Source organism: Carassius auratus, chromosome 31, assembly GCF_003368295.1.
Source record: "Carassius auratus strain Wakin chromosome 31, ASM336829v1, whole genome shotgun sequence".
NCBI lineage: Eukaryota > Metazoa > Chordata > Actinopteri > Cypriniformes > Cyprinidae > Carassius > Carassius auratus.
Genome location: NC_039273.1, coordinates 4,426,405 through 4,445,431, shown reverse-complemented (window position 1 = coordinate 4,445,431; position 19,027 = coordinate 4,426,405). Strand labels below are relative to the sequence as shown.

Sequence of the window (19,027 nt, the reverse complement as noted above, 5' to 3'; positions counted from 1 at the left end):
GCTCAGGAAAAAATTTTATATCAATGTTGAATAGCGCTCCCTAATGTCTTCAAAATGTTTAGTTTAATTGAAGTATTTATACCGGTTTATAATTGTTACGTCCTCCCCTTTTGGTCAAGGAGTAAATGGGAACAACAAACAATAAATGGAAAGACTTTGAGGATTTATAGCTCACCAGGCCCAAAAATCACAACTAACAACGTATTTGAGTTTGAAAACGGCTTGGATGCTCAAACTAATAAAGTTAAACAAACTACTTTATACTGAAGTTTGCTAAGTATATTAATCTAGTGATGAGAGATCCTTTCAGATGTAGGAACAACAAGCAGAACTGTAAATTATGGAAATCCCAGATGTTTCCATACCACATAAAAAACATCTGTTGTGTTTGGCAAGACAACTTAATATCTTTTCTGAGACTCCTCTTCTAGAGAGGAATTCAAACGTGTGTGTGTGTGTGTGTGTGTGAGCACACATGTCACTGTACCACTGTCTGTGGTTAATGAAGTCTGTGTGTGTGTGTGTGTATGTGTGTGTGTGGGGGGGGTGAGTTTTGTTCCTTTGATTTTTAATGGTTGATAAAAATGAGCTAATTTGAATGCACAGTCTCTCTGCTGTACATGACTTTATTTATTTTTTTCAGTCTTTCATTTTGTTCGACAATATTCAACAAAAAAGGCCTCAATTTAAGATATATGTATTTGATTTGTCCAATATGCATAAACAGGTAAGATTTCTGGAATTGTGTTAACTAATGTGTTTTAAATAACCTACCAGGTTACTAAATCCACTTTTACAATCTCATAATTTTAACTAATTGGATATTGCTTATTTCATTTTCAGAATGAACAAACTTCAGTGTTGGGTTAACTTAATAACCAACCAAAAAGGACTGATGTAAATTCTGGATCCTGAGGTAAAACCAGTTGAGCACCACTGTTCTGGCTGTGCAACCATCTCTAAAACTCTGTGTCCTTTCTCTTCCTTCTTTGGCTCTCTTTCTCACACACACACACAAAACCTCACATTCTTTATAGTCTGAACCTCTGGCCTTCAGATTCCATCCAGTCTGTAACACCTATATAATCATGACACTACTGCACCCCCTCTGTGGCATGTGGCTCAATAATAGACAGGACAGGTAGCTGAGCGATGAGGAATTTCACATTGATATTTGATCCCACCGGCCAATGTGAGAGCTTATGGGGCACAGTTAATGTGAGTTTGAGGTTTCCTCAGCTCCTGCCCAAAAATCTAGAGTTGCTCATAAAAGACTAATGGATGTTTTATCAAAACTAATAGCCTATGACAGGCAAAGAAAACTAAAGACACTGAGAATGTTATTGCTGAGGTGTTTGAAGAATTTAGGGGCAAGAATTGAGGGAAAAATAAGAGTCCCCAAAAATATTGGTGTACTGATGTTTGACCTCCTGACTAAGGCCATTGAATTAAGCTAAATATTATGGAAAAGTAGTCATTTAATATCTAAAATTCAATGTTCGTTAAATGATTATAAATTGTGATAAAAATGATAGTAATTTAAGAAAGAATTGGTAATGAATTCGTAAACTCCTAAGTTCATAGAGAGACATTATACCGTTTAAGGTGATTCATGGGCTGTGGCAGGTGTGTTGAGTTTCGTCTGGCTCTGGAAACATGATTCGTTTCAGTCCTTCGGATGTCATCAATCACCTTTAACCCTTCTCATTTTAAAAAGTGTCTAAATAGCCAGTGTCTAAAAGTTTACAAAACTAAAACATGAGCTCACTTTAAGAAAGACAACACAGCTCAAATGCACCAACACAAAACTGACTGTCGTATAAAGTTTCTCCTGTAAAAATGTCAGTACAAAGCATTGTGTCTGAGCGGGAGATCCAGCTGGCGGAGCTGAGTGTCTGGATAATGCTGATTTATGAGTGCTGTGGAAGGAATGTTTCAGGAACACATGTCTACCGCGCTCTGCTCTCGGCAGCTGAGGCCACGGCAGGTGGCGCACTGTTAGCAGCATCGATACAACTCTTTCTTGGTCATATCAACATTTCTCATTTGTGCTAAGTTAAAGCAAATGTTGTGGATATTTATGCATGTAAAGATGTAAAATAAAACTATTTATTTATTTAGTATTACATGCTTTAGGATTATTATCATAGTATTTATGAGTAATCCATGTTATTGTTAATGCATGTTGCATAAAAGTATACATTTTGAAGTTAAATGAAAAGTCACAAAAATAATGAAAAGGTAATAAATGTAAATAATAAATATTTAATAAATATATTTAACATAGCTATATAACGGAAAATACATACGTTTAAATTGAAAAAAATAATTAAAAAATGTAGTCACATGAAAAATTAACAATACTTTTATAGCATTTATTATCTTGGTAAATGGTATTGTCTAAATATAGCATGCTAATAAATGTTTAACATTTAAACCTCTATAAATTGATATTATGAATTTAATAATAACAATAAGTAGGCCTATTGTTGTTGCTGTTTTATATTTATAGCATATAAAAAATAATGTTAACCATCTGAACCCTTATTGTAAAGAGTTACCATTTTATGATTTGGTAAGTTATATAATGAGCATAGTGCAAAACACCTATATTGATTAATTCATTCATTCATTTTGGATACGTTTTATGTATTGTATCCACTATGGCCTTCTTTAGATTATGAAAAAAAAAATTATTATCTATGAGGGATATATTCAATCATAGAGCAAAAAGAAAACAACACTAGGCACTGTCACTCTTATCAGGTGCTCAATTCAAATACAATCAAAGAGATTCCTCTTCAGTCAAGGGCAAATAAATGTCATCACTCACAACCACAAAGCAGGAAAACCCTGCAAACAGTCTTTGGGATTTTCTGCACTTGAGCACATGTCATTCCTATTACGTACACATGCGTTCTCCTTCCATTCTCTCTGAGTTCCTCTGCACTGCGGGGAATTGTTAACTTGCGAGAGACTCGCTGTAAAACATTAAAAACCCAACCACAGCCCTAAATTCCAGAAGATGTTTGCTAACCCCATGCCTGTGTCTAAGAGGACTGTGGGGACTGTGGGGATGTGATGAATGTTCTGAAAGAGTATGATGAATGTGGCTGCCGGGGTCTGTCTCTGTGTGAGTGTGTTTGAGTGTGTAGGGGGATGGCCATCAGTGTTTGGGTACGCATAAGGGTTAAAATAAAGCAGAGAGGAGAATCTCAAAAAGAGAATGTAGCTGAATGACGGGAAAAAAGGAGGAGAGAGAAGAGACAAGTGTGTGAGAAGACAAAGAAGTGGAGAAACTATATAATTTTACCTTAGGATGGCAATCGATTTTAATTTTGAATTAAATTATTACGCTGAATAATTAATTTAATTAATCACATGCAAAACAGTGTGTGTCTCGTGGGTACCCCCCGGCCTGAGAGGGGTGATGGAGGCATGTGACGAGTGGGGCGGGGCCAAGAGCCGTGGGAACGAGGCGAGGCCGGTGGAGTGATTGGAGATGAGCGACACCTGATGAGAGTCCCATGGAGGAGATGGAGGGATATAAAACTGGAGCGAAGACAGTGAAGGACGAGAGAGGACCAGGCCTGGGTTTTAGTTGTGTTTGGTTTTTATTTGTTTTGTCTTTATTTTGTCATTAAAATGTCATTTGATTGTCCGCCGGTTCCCGCCTCCTTCTTCCCGGTGATTATGAAGTTTGTATGTTGTTACAATTAATATATCTTAATGACCCCAAACCTTTAATCAGTAATGTGGAATATTACAGTAAACCATATTGAGAGTCCTGAACAGTTTAGGAAAGGGATTTGGGTTACACAGCTGCTCTTTTTGTGAAATCCCTGCTAGTTACTCTTGGTCACAACCTCTATTTTCTGTTACTCTCCAGATGAGGTAAAAAACACTGCTGGGTTTTGTCTGCTTTATAGCCCCAGTTAACCTCTCTAACATTACTGTATTCTCCACTTATGAACTTTTAAATGCAGTACACATTCTGTAGTTGCCTGTTCATGTTCATGCTCCTTCCAGTTATATCTATCTTTTCTCATTCTGCAACCTCAACTTTGCTTTATTAGGCCTTTAACATTTTATAATTTATACTCTATTTCAGAATATTCTGTAATCTTGGATCTATTATTGTAGTTTAGCTTCCAACCGCTCACTCACACATTTCACAGGAGGCTTCAAATTATGTTCCTGGTTGACTGCTGCTAGTTTGTAAGTCACAGTTCTTTATGTAGCATGACAGGAGGGTGCTTTTTAAGGTTGTTATAAATTGGCAGTATGCAATAATAAATTTACTAGTACTGGAAGACATCTTTGAAGGGTCACCCTAAGATGCATGCTTAGACAGCAGGTCAACAGGGTCTGTCTACACTCTCGGAAAAAAAGGTACAATTTTGTACCAAAGAAGGTACAAACCCTTGTCACTGGGGCGGTACCTTTTACTGGTACAAAATTGTACCTTAATGTGAAGTAACAAATTTGTACCATTATAGTTTGTACCTTTAAGGACATGATTTGTACCATGGAAAACCAAAATGTACCTTTTTTTTTTTTACTTACTGGTACAATATTGTACCTTTATCTAAGGTACAAATTTGATCCTTTAAGGTACCACCCCAGTGACAAGCCCTTTTGTACCTTAACCGTGTCAAATATGTTCCTTCAAGAACTATTAAAGGCCATTTTTCTATTGAATAAAATCAATTTAATATGAGAAACAATACACATAAATACATTGTATTTGAATACTTTGTTACAGGTTATTTTGTAAAATACATCTCTGCAGTTTACAATGAAGATTTCAAACATTTTTAACAGGACAATTTCTCCATTTGCTACAAAATATTTCACTAAAATGTCACAATATGTCAATTTCATTTTCCCATCTACAAAAAAAATAAAAAGCTATTCACAATACACATAAATACATGTTTGAATACTTTGTTACAGGTTCAAATATTTCTTGTTTTGTAAATACATCTGTAAACTTTACAATGAAGATTTAAAACATTTTTAACAGAACATAAAAACATTTCTCCATTTATAATATAAAATATTTCACTAAAATGTCAATTTCATTTTCCAATCTACAATAAAAATTCACAAGCTATTCACAATACAACTTAAGACTTTTAAATTTTTAACTTCCACACAATAGCCTTGAATTTACATAACATCAACAGTTTTAAAGGAGTAATTAAATTATGTATAGCATTATAAACATTTTAATGAGATGTAAACGTAATGTTTTGTAGGTGAGTGACTATGCATATCTGGCTCTTACATACAAATGGTTATCAACCACATAAAGGTCAAGTGCCTGTTGGTCCAGTTCCTCTGCTGGCATCACACAAAACCAATCCTTACCATTTGAAACACGAAATGCATGGAAATGAGAGTCAAACGATTGTGGGAGCAACAGTTTCCCACACAGTATCCACAATGTATCTACATTGAAAACATACTTAACCTGAAAGAATAAAGGAACTTCCTCTGTATGCACAACATGAATAACAAACACATCTTTGGTGCTGTACTTTACATTATTTACACGTTGAAGTGTTTTACCTGCAAAATTTATGGCTTGACAACTTTTGTGACTTTTAAGTGTATTTTGAAGCTCTCTGGGTAAAGATGTAAATGGAGTGTGTATGCTTGTTCCAGTCACTTTTTCATAATCACTCAACATGCTTTCTGATGAAAACTCCCAACACTGTTTGAATTGGTGTCTTTTGCTTAAGGAAGCAGCAATATTCATGAATGTCTGTGAGGAACAATTTGGACATGCATAGGGTCGTGGCATCCTCTCAGTCTAAGATAAAATAATCCTGACAACAGCAGTTGGCAATGGTTTGTCACCAGGTGCCGTTAGCTTTAACACATGCCTTTGGAGAAAGAGTAGTGTGTTCCTGTTGTATGAGGGACGAAAGGTTGAATACAAAATACGTGCAAAAAGCAGAGAGATCACCGTCCTCCACCCCAACTGCTCAGCAAAGATCCCTTCATTTTCACAGTGCTGAAAATTCTCTTCTCGCTGAAGACCTGTTTCCAGTTAGACGCTCCCAAAATCTGTACAGTGGGATATGGTGTGGCTGGTTCTTCCTAAACATAATGGAAAAAACAATATTACAAACATCAAAAGTAAATCTGGATTAAATTAATGTTCCCAATGACTAGTTACAACTGTCTATCTACACTTAAGCCAGAATAGTTTTTATATCATCTTACTTTCAGGGATGCACCGAATAAATTCAGGGCCAAAACTTCTAGATGCACTTGGCCGAAAATTACTTTTTAAAAAATAATTATTAATTTCTTATTTAAAAAATGTGAACGTTTTACTCTCGAATTAGTGATTTAACATCCCGCCCCCCAGGCAGCTTATAGCCTGTATAAAGACGTACAATATTCAAATTGTATTTTCAATAAGATTTCAAGCTAAATCAGATCGATTAAGGTGTTTACATTAAGGTTTTTTAGTCCGATTGAGCCATCAATTAAATTACAAGTGTCGATAATTGTAATTGTAATTAATTCGATAATTACAAGTGATTGATAAAATGTTCTGGAATGTTCAAAAAGTACTCACATATACTGAAATCACTTCAGAGTTATATGTCGAAACCAACAACAATTAGCAGCATTATGCACTTTTTGTAACATTAAATGATGGCCAGATTTTAAATAAACAAATTAATTAACCGACTTAATTCATTTGGACTTATTTTACCATCTCTTTATTGAAGTTTTGAAGCATCAGAGTTTTGGGTTAATAGACTTCTAATAAAGTTACTTCTGTGAAATCTTTCAGACTTTGAAGTGCAGTTTTACTGTGCTTTATCAAGACTGACATCAATGTCATTCTGGCAAAAAAATTAATACAAAATTTAAGGACTTAAAGAAAATCAGTAAATCAGAAGAAAATATAAGGGAACATAAATAAAACAATACTAATACTTGCCTCAAAGCTGAAGGTGTAGTCAGACTTTCAGACAGTTCTTCACTCTGGTTCTCTTCAAGTTGTTGGATAAGTTTGATAAATTTAACTTGCTTCTTAAAAGACTTCCCAAAAAGTTGTGCTATCATGTGATCCGTGAGACCAGCACTGACAGTTTCCCCATCAACTTCAAAATCTAAGAGTCAAAGAGACATTTGCTAAGTTTCAAAAAACTTACAATGAATGAAATGTATATGACTTATAGATAGGGCAGAATCAGCTAACGTTAATCACACTATTTTAAACACAGGGAAAGAGTGATGGGCAGAACACAAAGAACACAAGTCACAAGTTTGTCTGGACTTTTGCAAGATGTATACTTTCTGAACATGCACAAGACGGACGTTATTTGTATATCGGAGTTGGGTTTGGGCTGAAAACATGAAATGCACAGAGTTTAATAGGTATGAAACCGTATGTGTAACGAATGTCAAACGTTAAATTAACGCCTGGTTCAGATTACACAATAGCATTTAACAGATCAGTTTGACGCAGGGTGTCATGGGGATTCATAAACCACAACGGGCGTCGGGACGCAAGATTCAATAGTTTCATCTCGTATAGTGTGTCATAACTGCCCACTGCTCCGGGTGTGTGTTCACTGCTCTGTGTGTGTGCGCGCACTTCGGATGGGTTAAATGCAGAGCACGAATTCTGAGCATGGGTCACCATACTTGGCTGAATGTCACGTCACTTTCATAATAGGCGACAAACAATGTCGCGAGTGCGATGCTTCACGACATCACGACTAGCATGTTTAATTTTTAACGGTCATCCACAACGGTTCTGTCAACAGTGAGTGAGTGTGAGTGTGTGTGTGTGTGTGTGCGCGCGCGCGAGTGAGTGAGCGACAGTGTGTGTGGGCGAGACACCGTGACTATCATAACTGACACAAAAATCTTGTAAATTAATCTGAACCAGGCATAACTTAATTTACCAGAATTGCAGCACACAAACTAAATCACTTTATACTATAAGCGGACGGTTAATAGCACTGGATTCGTACATAAGCTAAATAAACTTGCTAATGCCATGCTTAAATAGCTGTAACATTTTATACATTTTTGATTTGATTAAATATAAAACTCACCTTTGAATTTTCTGTTTTCTTCCTCTGAGAATTCGAGTCCGGCCTCTGTTAATTTTAATAGGAGTTCTTCTGACGACATCGTCGACAAAGCCATGGTCGTCTGCTTCCCGCTCTCCATTCTGTTTGAAAATTCTTTGGCCAATCAATGTCGTGTTGCTATGCCTATGACATATTGTGTATTGTAACGTAATATTTAAGTAATTAACTGCTTTAAAAATGTCAAAAAGTGTACACAAATGGATAACAGCATTGCATGCTGTCGTATATGCTAAATTTACGTTTCTAATTTCGCTTTGAGTAGTTGAAACATTTAAATTGTTTGTCACATGTACTAATTATATAAAAACTATAAACTATAAACACAAATAATCAAAACTCACCTTTACATTTCGTCTACAAACTATTTGATCATTTAAATCCAGCTTCTTGATATTTTTGAGCTTTTAAGTCGAAAAAACAGAAGCAAAATGCCTGGACGTGTGTTTCAGAAGTGCTTCTTCCCGCTCTCCTCCGTAATGACAGAGAAAATTCCGTAACGGCTGCAGCAGCGCTGCCGAATTCGACCAATCAGTATCTTGTTGCTATGCAAATTATTTAACACAGCAACCAATCGTGCATTAAACAGTAATTTGGTCGGATTGCAAAGGAAAGCAAATGACAAATTGCGTGGATACCAATGATAAATGTATTTAATCATGATTGTCTATTAAAATATTTATTAAAAAAACTGCATGTATTTTGTTTTATAAATATCACAAAACCTGTTCCCTAGTGGTTTTCATATGTTTTTAACACTATTTTCAGAACTGTTATGATAATGTACATTTAAGACAGTTGTATAAACTCATTTAAATATTTTAATCTGTAAATTATTCATATCTTTACTATTTAATCATTTTCGTTCACAGAGATTGTATGCTATTTGCAAATGTAATAATAAGGGAGCTGTCTATCAAGGTTGACAGGTATTCGATGTACCCTTGATGTGAGAACAATTTTGTACCTTCATTTCAGATGTACCTTAAAAGGTACCAAACAGTATCATCAGAGATCTTTCCTGTACCATTTAGGGTACAATTATTAAAAAGGTACAAAACCGTTCTTCGAGGAACATTATTTGTACCACCATGTACCTTTTTTTCTGAGAGTGTATGTAGAACCCATCAGATTTGGCACGTCACACTGATTAGCACATGGAAAATGAAGCTGGAAGCTCTCTCTTTCCTTCTGTATATCGAAACTATCAGTCAAACCTTTGGACACACCTACTGATTTTTAATTATGACTATTTTCCACATTTTAGACATAGTAAAGTCATCAAAACTATGAACAAATACAAACGGAAGTATGCTGTGACAACAAATGACAGACAGACAGACAGACAGACAGACAGAACTGGGCAACTAGGCATGTTTACAGTTGTCACAGATGGGCTTTTAACACTGTCAGGTTAAGTGAGATGAATGATAAATGTGAATGTTGCTGCACATGGGAAAAGCACCAGCATTGCAGAAATGCTCAAAGTCTGTCACTTCCCACCCAGCCACTGGTGAAATCTATTTTATCATAGTTATCCCTTCAACAGGTCCACACCGTTCAAACAGAAGTTTTCTCTATCAACGTCGACGTTGATGGCAAATTGTACGCGTGAAGTTAAAGGTAGGAAACACTGCCGCTGTGTGGTTTTAAACGCATTTTCTTAAATGCAGGTTATGGAAATGTCTATTGTCGCCTCTGAGCCGCCGTAACATTTCAGGAGCGACATTTATATGCTGATTTAAAAAATTTGAATTTGTGCTAATAGTTTAAAATTCCATTCTAAAGTGTTTTTTTTTTCTCAGACAGACCCAAGACTATGACCCAAGCGTGACATATCTGTATTAATGCATGTCATTATTCTTCCATTACCGCCAGTAAACAACAACAACAAAAAACAACCCCAAATACTCAAACAGTGCCAAATTTATCATTGATTTTAAGCTAAATAATTTTTATGCTCATATCTGAAGAACAAAGTGGTTTATAATTCACGAATGTGCATTTATTTATAAGGTTTTTGACTAATAAACATATAGGTTTTATGTTTACAAATTTTTAACCTATTCATATTCATTATACAGACCAAAGCCATTCATAGTACAAAAAAATATAGTTTAATATTTTTTTTTTACCATTATTATATTCACGAAATAAAAAGTTAAATAAAATAATAAATTAATTAAATGACAGTTAAAATTAATTTCAGACAAAGTTTTCCAAAGAACATATTCGATTTGTATATTATTAATAAATATAAGCTACTAAATAAACAAAGCTAACATATGCAAATAAATAAATACAATTTAAACATTGCTTAGGTTGACTCATTTTGCTTTTATACATAATTTACTAAATAAAGGTAAAAAAAAAATGACAAGGCCTAAATAACATTTCGCATTCTTTATTATTGATGAACAACATACAATATATAGTTCAAAATAATATTTATTTAATTATTATATTAGCATGATACAGTGTAAAAAGAAAGGAAAAAGAAAACAGACATAATAAAACATAAGACATAAATAAAAACGTCACTGATTTTTGCATATTCATTGCCCAAAGCGGAAGTTTCGCGTGAGGTCACGTTTACGTGTCCCACGTCACGGAAGTCACAGAGATGATCCATTAGCGCCTTAAAACCGCTTAAAACCAAGCTGAAAACTCGTGTTACCGGACTTGTAATGTTGCAGTACTTTACAGGATACAGACACAGGACTGTCTCGGTCTGAAAAAGATCGGAAACTCTCCAAAGCGGAGGTGTTGAGTCGGTGGGCGAGCCTGCCTGCCGTTTTGCAGGCTAGCTCGCTAGTCAGGTAGCCGTCTAGCTGACTTGGCGACGAGCGGAGTAATTAATCTAAAGACAGACATCGAGGCAGCTCGCACTTATTGTATCGCGTAACCATGGCAACTCGGCGACTGACCGATGCCTTCTTATTAATGCGGAACAATGCAATCCAAAACCGGCAGATTTTGGCTGAGCAAGTGAGTACAAACGACCCCCGTCGAACTCTGAATACACGTAGCAATGCTGCGGTGAGTCTAATGTTCATTGTCTGAATCGGTTGTTTTGGCGTGTGTGTGTGATTCTGAGCTAGCTAGACAACAACCCTAGCTAGTGGTGTTTGTTGTTGTCGGTTGTCAACAAACCTCAGCTGTTTGTGTGCCGTTTGTGGAGCTAGCAGGTCTGTGCAAACCGTTTCCATAAAGTTGCATTTTCCTCAACATACGAGAATGGCAATGAAATTACTGAAAGATGACATTTGTCGTGCTATTTTCGCGGACGTTTAACGTTATATCAGCAGTTTGACTGTCGGGGACACCAGGGTCCCTAAAATGATGACCCCTGAAATATGAAGGCAGCTGTATATTTTAGTGTATAATAATCCATATATAATGTGTGTGGAACAAAATTAAGCATTATGTTATAAGAGAGGTTTATTAGCTTAAAAAAACAGTCACTCATTTTGTAGTTGTTTTATTTCATATATGAATATCAACATAATAAAACAATGAAGGTGATTAGTGACTAGAAAAAAAAAATCAAACAGCAATGTCAGAATAAGTAGAAACTTCCGTTTGATCTTATGAGCACCAAGGCTGCATTTGTTTGATAAAATACAGTAAAACTGAAATGTTATGAAATGGCATTACAGTTTAAAATAACTTTTTTTTTATTAGTCTAGTGTCTGTATCACATTATCCTTCAAAATAAAAAACATTTTATTTATTTATTTTAACATTTTAATGTGCTGATTTGGTGCTCAAGAAAAATGTCTTACTAGTATCTTAATGTTTTTGTGGAAGCAAGCAGTGATTTTGCAGGATTCTTTGAATATTTTAATCATTTGAATGTATGATTGTTTAGTAAAATTATTTTCTTTTAAAGAAATTATTCTGACCCTGGACCTTTTCCTGAAAATATCATACAAAAATAGTTTTAATTAAATATTTGTACATTCTGGAGTTTGTTAGTTGAAATTGTGAAATATAATATAATTTAAAAATCATTAAATCCTTTTAAATTCATAATTTATGCTTTTATTAATCGCTTTCCATTTAATGTCTCTAAGCTGTTATAATTAGGGGTGCTCGATCGTGATCGGCACAGCCCTAGTTTTTACATTCAAATATAAGACTCCAGAGGGAGACCGTATGTTTTGTCTCCCAGTCTTCCATAGATCTTTCCTACAGATAAGATATGCTTCACGTTTTTCTTTCTCTGTGATGCTGGTGGGCGACCTGCTATCCAGCATGCTTTTAAATAGTCTGATATCTTTATAAGGTATTGATTGGGTCCTGACAGACAGATCTTGTATGTCTATCAATGCAGTATTTGAAGCTGTGAAAAGTAACTAAAAGTCACTAGCACGGATGTCATTCTGATCATATATCAATCATGCCTGCTTGTGTTTTGTCTGATTTAGTGGCTCCGTTCCTTACAGCATCTGCTTGCATGTTGATTTTTGCCTGTTTGGGCTTCTGTGGTCTATCTGAGCACCTCTTACCCTGCCTTGCAGAATCCTGATAAAATCTTTTGCTTTGCATTGCTAAGATCTACAGTAATCATGTCAGTGTGTTGTGTTGGGTTAAAAATAGGTTTTTATCTTCCAGCTCTGTCCTTTATTGCTTCTTATGAATTCTGTTACACCAGAAAGTACTTTGTTTTTCCAAACCTTATATCTTATTTAATGAATTTATGAATCACTAGCACAATTATGCAGTTGGAGTTATTGGGCTGGAATGGACAAATCTTACACACCTGGAAACATTATAGCAACATGATGCCACAAAAAATATCATGCACATACATCTATTTCTTTTTGCATTAGCATATATATATATATATATATATATATATATATATATATATATATATATATATATATATGCTATTATATATATATATATGCTAATGAAATAATCTGCAATTAAGATCAAATTGACTGGTTTTTGTTCCTCATTTGTCCAGTTCTGTCCAAGTCCGGCTGTCTCAGTCTTTTCGATGCTGATTATGTAAAAAATAAAAAAAATCACTGCTTTTTGTCTTGGCTCTTCTGCTCCCACTCCTCATGTTCCTCCACTTCTCCTCTGTCTCTCCTCTCATTGGATGGGACGTCGCTGGGGTCTTCCAATCACATTAGGAGTTTGATGAGGTAACCTTGATGTTTTATCATTCCTTTGCTAAGCTCCGCCCCCCTTGGTTACTGTTCCTAGCTCAGATGTGCTTTACCGTATGTCTCATTGGAATGAATTAATATTAATGTACCACAAATAAAAACATATTTCTGTACGTTAAGTTAGGAATGAGTGCAACACAGACACAGCATGAACTTTTTAAAGATTTGACAATGAATCATACTCATTCTTCTTGTTTTAAGTTTTAAATGACTCAACGTTTTATTGCTTTTAAAACCATCCAAACATACACACCTTTCATTTAAAAAGAGCAAGAGCTTGTCTGATAATATGATGGAACAATAGAAGGATAAAGTAGGATTGCCATTTTTAAGGTGGGGCTTAGTAAAGAGTCAGTCTGTTTGTGTAACATTTGAACACTATACACTATTAAGTCCTCAGTTTTGATTCAATATATTGAGCAATAATTCTTTCAGCTACCAATAATAATCCCATACAGTTACATTTTGTGATTTACTGTATTTAAATTAATTTCACAAATGTTATCAACAAACTGTGATGTTTACTGTTATTTCTCTCTCTCTGTGTCTGTTAGTTGGCTGATGACCGCATGGCTCTGGTGTCAGGCATCAGTTTGGATCCAGAGGCTGCTATCGGTGTCACGAAGAGACTCCCGCCTAAATGGGTGGAGGGAGTGGATGAGGTAATTAGATGATTGTTTTAAGTGATCAGTGACATTAAAGGGATGTTCTAGATTCAAAACAAGTTCAGATTTACAGACGGCATTGGTGGCATGCTATGAATTACCAGAGAATAATTTAGACTCGCACCTTAATTTGTTCAGACAAAAAAAAAAAAAAAGTACAGTAATGCATTTACAATTTTTAAAAAATAAATTCAAAAGTGACATTTAATTAACTGGACAAGACATTTATAATATTATAAAATATTTCTGCTTCAAATAAATGCTGTTCTATATCTATTCTGTTTATCTAAGAATCCTGAAAAATGTATAGTCAAATGATTTGTGAGCGGTAAATCAGTATATCATCATGTGACACTGGAGTAACGATGCTGAAAATTCAGCTTTGCATCACAGAAATAAATAGCAATTTCTAAATATATTAATGCGGAGTTATCTAAAATTGTAATAATATTTCACAATATTACTTTTTTTTTTTTTTTAGCAAAGAAAATGCAGCCTTGCTTAACATTTAACATATTCAAAAAATCTTACCAATGTTTAAATATTAGTGTATAATAATACTGGTCTTTTTTTACTGATAGGATTAAGGTTGTAAACACAATTTTTGTTAGTATTTATAAATGGGGGATCAGTTTAAATAATTTCTGTGTTCAGGATTTATTTTGAACCTAGATATAGATATTTGACATTCACTCGCATACATAGACCTAGCTCAAATAAGGCTTCTATCCACAGTCAACACTCAACTGAGTGAATAGTGAGTTCCTTGTTCCCACAGATTCAGTATGAAATCACACGTATTCGTCAGAAGATGAAGGATCTGGCCAGTCTGCATGACAAACATATGAACCGGCCCACACTGGATGACAGCAGTGAGGAGGAGCACGCCATCGAGATCACTACACAGGAAATTACACAGGTATAATAACACACACACACACACACAGACAGAGAAATTGTGTTTTAATTAAGTGGACCCAGGAAAACAATGTCAGTTAATCACTGCACACATCATAAAACTGAGTTTTCATTTGTAGTGTGTCTGCATATGTGTGTGTAGATGTTTCACAGGTGCCAGCGGGCCGTGACGGGGCTCCAGACTCAGAGCCGTCATTGTACAGAGCAGGAAAACCGGCTGCTGACTAATGTGGTCTCCTCACTGGCCCAGAGCCTTCAAGAACTGTCAATCAACTTCAGACACACACAGTCAAGCTACCTGAAACGTAAGTGTATGCAAACACAATCAAACACAAGTGCTGTTTATTTATGACAAATCTATATGATACATCTTCCTTTCATTTACAGGGATGAAAAACCGTGAAGAAAGATCCAAGCACTTTTTTGACTCTGGTCCTCTTGTGGAGGAAGATGAAGATATTGCACTATATGACAGAGTAAGAATGTTTTACTAATACTCGTTTTCACATGTTTTTTTTTTGTTTTGTTTTTTGCATATACGTAACATACATGTTTCCATTTTGGTGACTATATAAGTATCAACCAATTGCTATTGCTTTAAATTATTGGCATTATTTTTGGAAACCGATTATAGTTTAAACATTATATATAACACTTTAATGTTTTTTTTTTTTGTTTTTTGTTTTTATTTAATGTCCCTTGAAGCATGACTGTCTTAAAATACAGACCATACAGTGAACACTGTAAAGATGTATATTAAATATGGGCCAAAATATAAAATGAATAATCTTTTTCTTTTTTTTTGTGAACATTTAGATATTGTTGTGCAGTGGCTGACCAATATGTTTCCTAATATCTGCCAATGTTTGGCATTTTTAAGTTGGTGGCATTCGCTGATGTGTCTTTGCTTGGCCAATAAGCAGCTTTTATTTTGACAGCGAATAAATTATGCTGTTATACCCAGTTTGTCACTGTCATATTCTAGTCATATGTCACTGTGTGCTGAATGTAAAATTAGCATTACCTGGTCTTTAAGAAAATATGAGGCCCAGTGCTAACAAACTTACTGGGTCCACTGTTGGTTAGTGTGTTTACTTAATTTTTATTTTTTTTTTATTATTTATTTTTTCAGAAAAATACTATATATAATAATATTTATTTATTTATTTATTTATTTGTGTGTGTATGTGATTACAGAATCAATATGTTGCTAAATCATGAATGTTAATTAAAAAATACATTTTGTGTATTATTATTAAGTTTAAATTTGAATCTTTTGAAATTAAGTAAATATGTAAAATTAATCTACATTTCATTGCTGCATTTATTATAATAGCATTCTATTTTCAGTAAGTTTGACGCCTGATTTTAAAAGTGTCTTTCTCACTCTTTCAGGGATTTACAGATGACCAACTAGTGCTGGTTCAGGAAAACACAGTGTTGGTTGAAGAGAGAGAGAGAGAAATTCGACAAATTGTTCAGTCCATCTCTGACCTTAATGAGATATTTAGAGATCTTGCTGGAATGGTTGTTGAACAGGTCAGTTTGTGTCTTGGTGGAAAAAAAGAAATGCTTTTGCAATGCTTAATGTAATATATTGGCATATTTAAAACTGATTTAATATCAATTATATAAGAATGAAATACAAATGAATAATAAACATTAAGTTCAAACACAAAATTAATATTATTTTTCTTTGACTGAGGCAGTTGCATAAATATGCTAAATATATTTTTTTAAATATGCATGGTTAATGTCAATGTATATTTTATTCAGGGCACAGTCCTCGACAGAATTGACTTCAATGTGGAAAATGCTTGTGTCAAAACAGAGGAGGGTCTGCAGCAGCTGCAGAAGGTGAGGCTCTTATCAAGCCTGATGATGTGTTAAGCAACATTTTAAGGGATTTTATTGCTTACTCTTATTGCTTAACCTTATTTTTCAGTCATTTCTTATGTATTATAAATGTAAATGCAGTATCCACCTGACATTTTAAAATACTACCACATAGTAGAGATGGAAAGCACACTTAACTTTTCTCTTTCCTTTCTTAGACTGAACAGTACCAAAAGAAAAACCGCAAGATGCTGGTCATTTTAATTCTCTTTGTCATCGTTGTTGTTCTAATACTTGTTCTGTTCGGGACAAAGTTTAGATGAATAATTCCATGGCCTCTAAGAGGGATATTCCTGTATGTATGAGATAAACTGATGTGTGTGTGAGTGGGTAAGCATGCTAACTTACAACACCATTATTTGATAGTGGAAAATGTAGAAGGTGCTTACGTTTTAAAATACTACTCAACAAAGTGAAGATAAGGGCGCCCCCTGCTGGCCAACAAGGGCAGTGTCTGGAGAAATATGTGTGTCTATATCTGTAGTGAGAAACCGCATTAGTACTTGGGTCCCTTTCAGAGGGCCATTTTTCTTCATTTTCCTGCACAAGCACAGGAATTAGGAGTGTGGATGTGATATGGAAGCATGTTCATCTCAACTGCCTTTGTCATCTAATTTAAAGAGTAAACAGGAGGATGATGGGAAAATATTAGGAATGCTCAGAAGATGATCATGTATGCTTGGGTGAATTTCTTCAAAAAATTACCCAGGTCATATTTCTTTGCTAGTTTCCCTCTCAACTCTAATTTCTGTAATGCAGAATTATTTAAATCAAAAAGTATGGTTTCAGTAATACAGTATTATTTTCTTGTACTGTATAATAGTGGCACAAATCTAATGGGAAATACCATTGAGAATAATGGGAAGTAAATTAGTGTTAAAGTAAATGAGACTTTAGGGGGGAATGGGCTTAGTGGTCATTAAAATAATTATAATGATGCATATTCTTAACAGAAATTTAATTGATTATGGGGTTAAATGTCACCTGAAAATGTTTCCTAAAGATTCACCCACTTTCTTGGATTCGATCAACATCAGTAGTGAGCATCTACACTGAAACTTGTCATAAGCTGCCTTTGAATCAGGATGTGTGTTTGATGCAAGCTCGAGACGAGGACATAATATACTCTGTTTACCTGTAATTTAATCAGAAAATGTTCCCAATGTGTGTGTTTGAGAGAAGAAGCACTGCCACTCCAGTCAACCATGAAAGAAACTGAGGAATGAGGAACTCGAAGCATTATCATGTTCAGTTTTTAATTTGTATATATATGTATGTATGTGTTAAGTTGAAAATCATTGGGATTATGACAGGGGTTGAATGTTCTGAATGTTACATTTGTCCTTTGAGCGTCCATTAATGAGAGTTAGTTCCTAAAGCACCATCATGTATGTGTTTGTCTGTTTTAATGGCAGTGTTGTTGCTTTTATATCAGTATCATTTCTGTGATTTATTCAGTGAAACGCGGGAGTGATTCACTCTGTTCCTTGCCTTAAAGAGTAAACATCTGTGTGCTGAACTTAGATGTTTTTAAAGCTTTCCTTGACCATGTTACACTGACTGGTGTCGTCACTACTGTATCGTTCAGTCTGAACTTTGAACTGAAACTGAACTTTGACCTTCATTCTCAGACAGAAGCTCTGTTGGGACTGACTGTAAAACTACTGTTCCCTGTACAAGATGAAATTATTTATTTTAGATGCAAACTTGTACAGAGTTTATGGAGTACTGTTGTTGTCCGTTGGTAGTCTTAAGTCTTTTTTTTTTCTTCTTCTTAGTTTATTGTAATGATGATTTACTTATGAATTCCTGTTGGCTTTTGTGAAGGGTAATGCACCACTACTGTATGATGGGGTAAAATCATGTTGTTGACCACATACAGAGACAGTTTATACTTATGTTATTTTAGAAAGTTTGAAAATATATATATATAACCGCACATTCATGGCTTAAATCCTTTTCATGTGATTTACTCCATGGTTTTGTCGTGAAACCCAGTGTGAACATAATATTTTTCTGCCATTACGGTACTACTGTATGCTATCTGAACCTTCTGTAAACGCTGAACAGGTTTTTAATGAAATTAAAACAAATATATATATAAAGATGCAGGTTGTGTGGTGTTTTACAAATACATTGATACGTGAATATTTACGTTATTAAAAAATTGTACTATGGCAGGCCACTCAACTGGAATAACTCAATAAATCATAATTTTTTGCTTAACTAAATTTCC

The 19,027-nt window shown here is 34.8% G+C and overlaps 1 protein-coding gene and 1 long non-coding RNA gene across 5 annotated transcripts; one reads left to right on the top strand and one right to left on the bottom strand.

The window, feature by feature from the left end:
- Positions 1-6,157: 6,157 nt before the first annotated feature.
- LOC113050270 (uncharacterized) lies at positions 6,158-8,598 on the bottom strand. The gene is made up of 3 exons (XR_003276750.1): positions 8,474-8,598; positions 8,094-8,212; positions 6,158-7,139 (listed from the first exon to the last, which is right to left on the bottom strand). It is a non-coding gene; the product is annotated as an uncharacterized LOC113050270 (long non-coding RNA).
- Positions 8,599-10,700: 2,102 nt separating this feature from the next.
- On the top strand, positions 10,701-18,892 carry LOC113050269 (syntaxin-16-like). 4 transcript variants are annotated; one of them, XM_026213073.1, is made up of 9 exons: positions 10,701-11,168; positions 13,277-13,288; positions 13,867-13,974; positions 14,756-14,896; positions 15,038-15,200; positions 15,283-15,371; positions 16,291-16,434; positions 16,672-16,752; positions 16,950-18,892. In XM_026213073.1, exons 1-9 carry the CDS (start codon positions 11,037-11,039, stop codon positions 17,052-17,054), a joined length of 975 nt encoding a protein of 324 aa, XP_026068858.1. In that variant the 5' UTR covers positions 10,701-11,036; the 3' UTR covers positions 17,055-18,892. The 4 variants fall into 4 exon arrangements, with proteins under 4 accessions (XP_026068858.1, XP_026068863.1, XP_026068859.1 ...); XM_026213078.1 differs by lacking the exon at positions 13,277-13,288 and adding an exon at positions 11,565-11,568 and having other exon boundaries at positions 10,701-11,179; XM_026213074.1 differs by having other exon boundaries at positions 10,702-11,117.
- Positions 18,893-19,027: the final 135 nt, after the last annotated feature.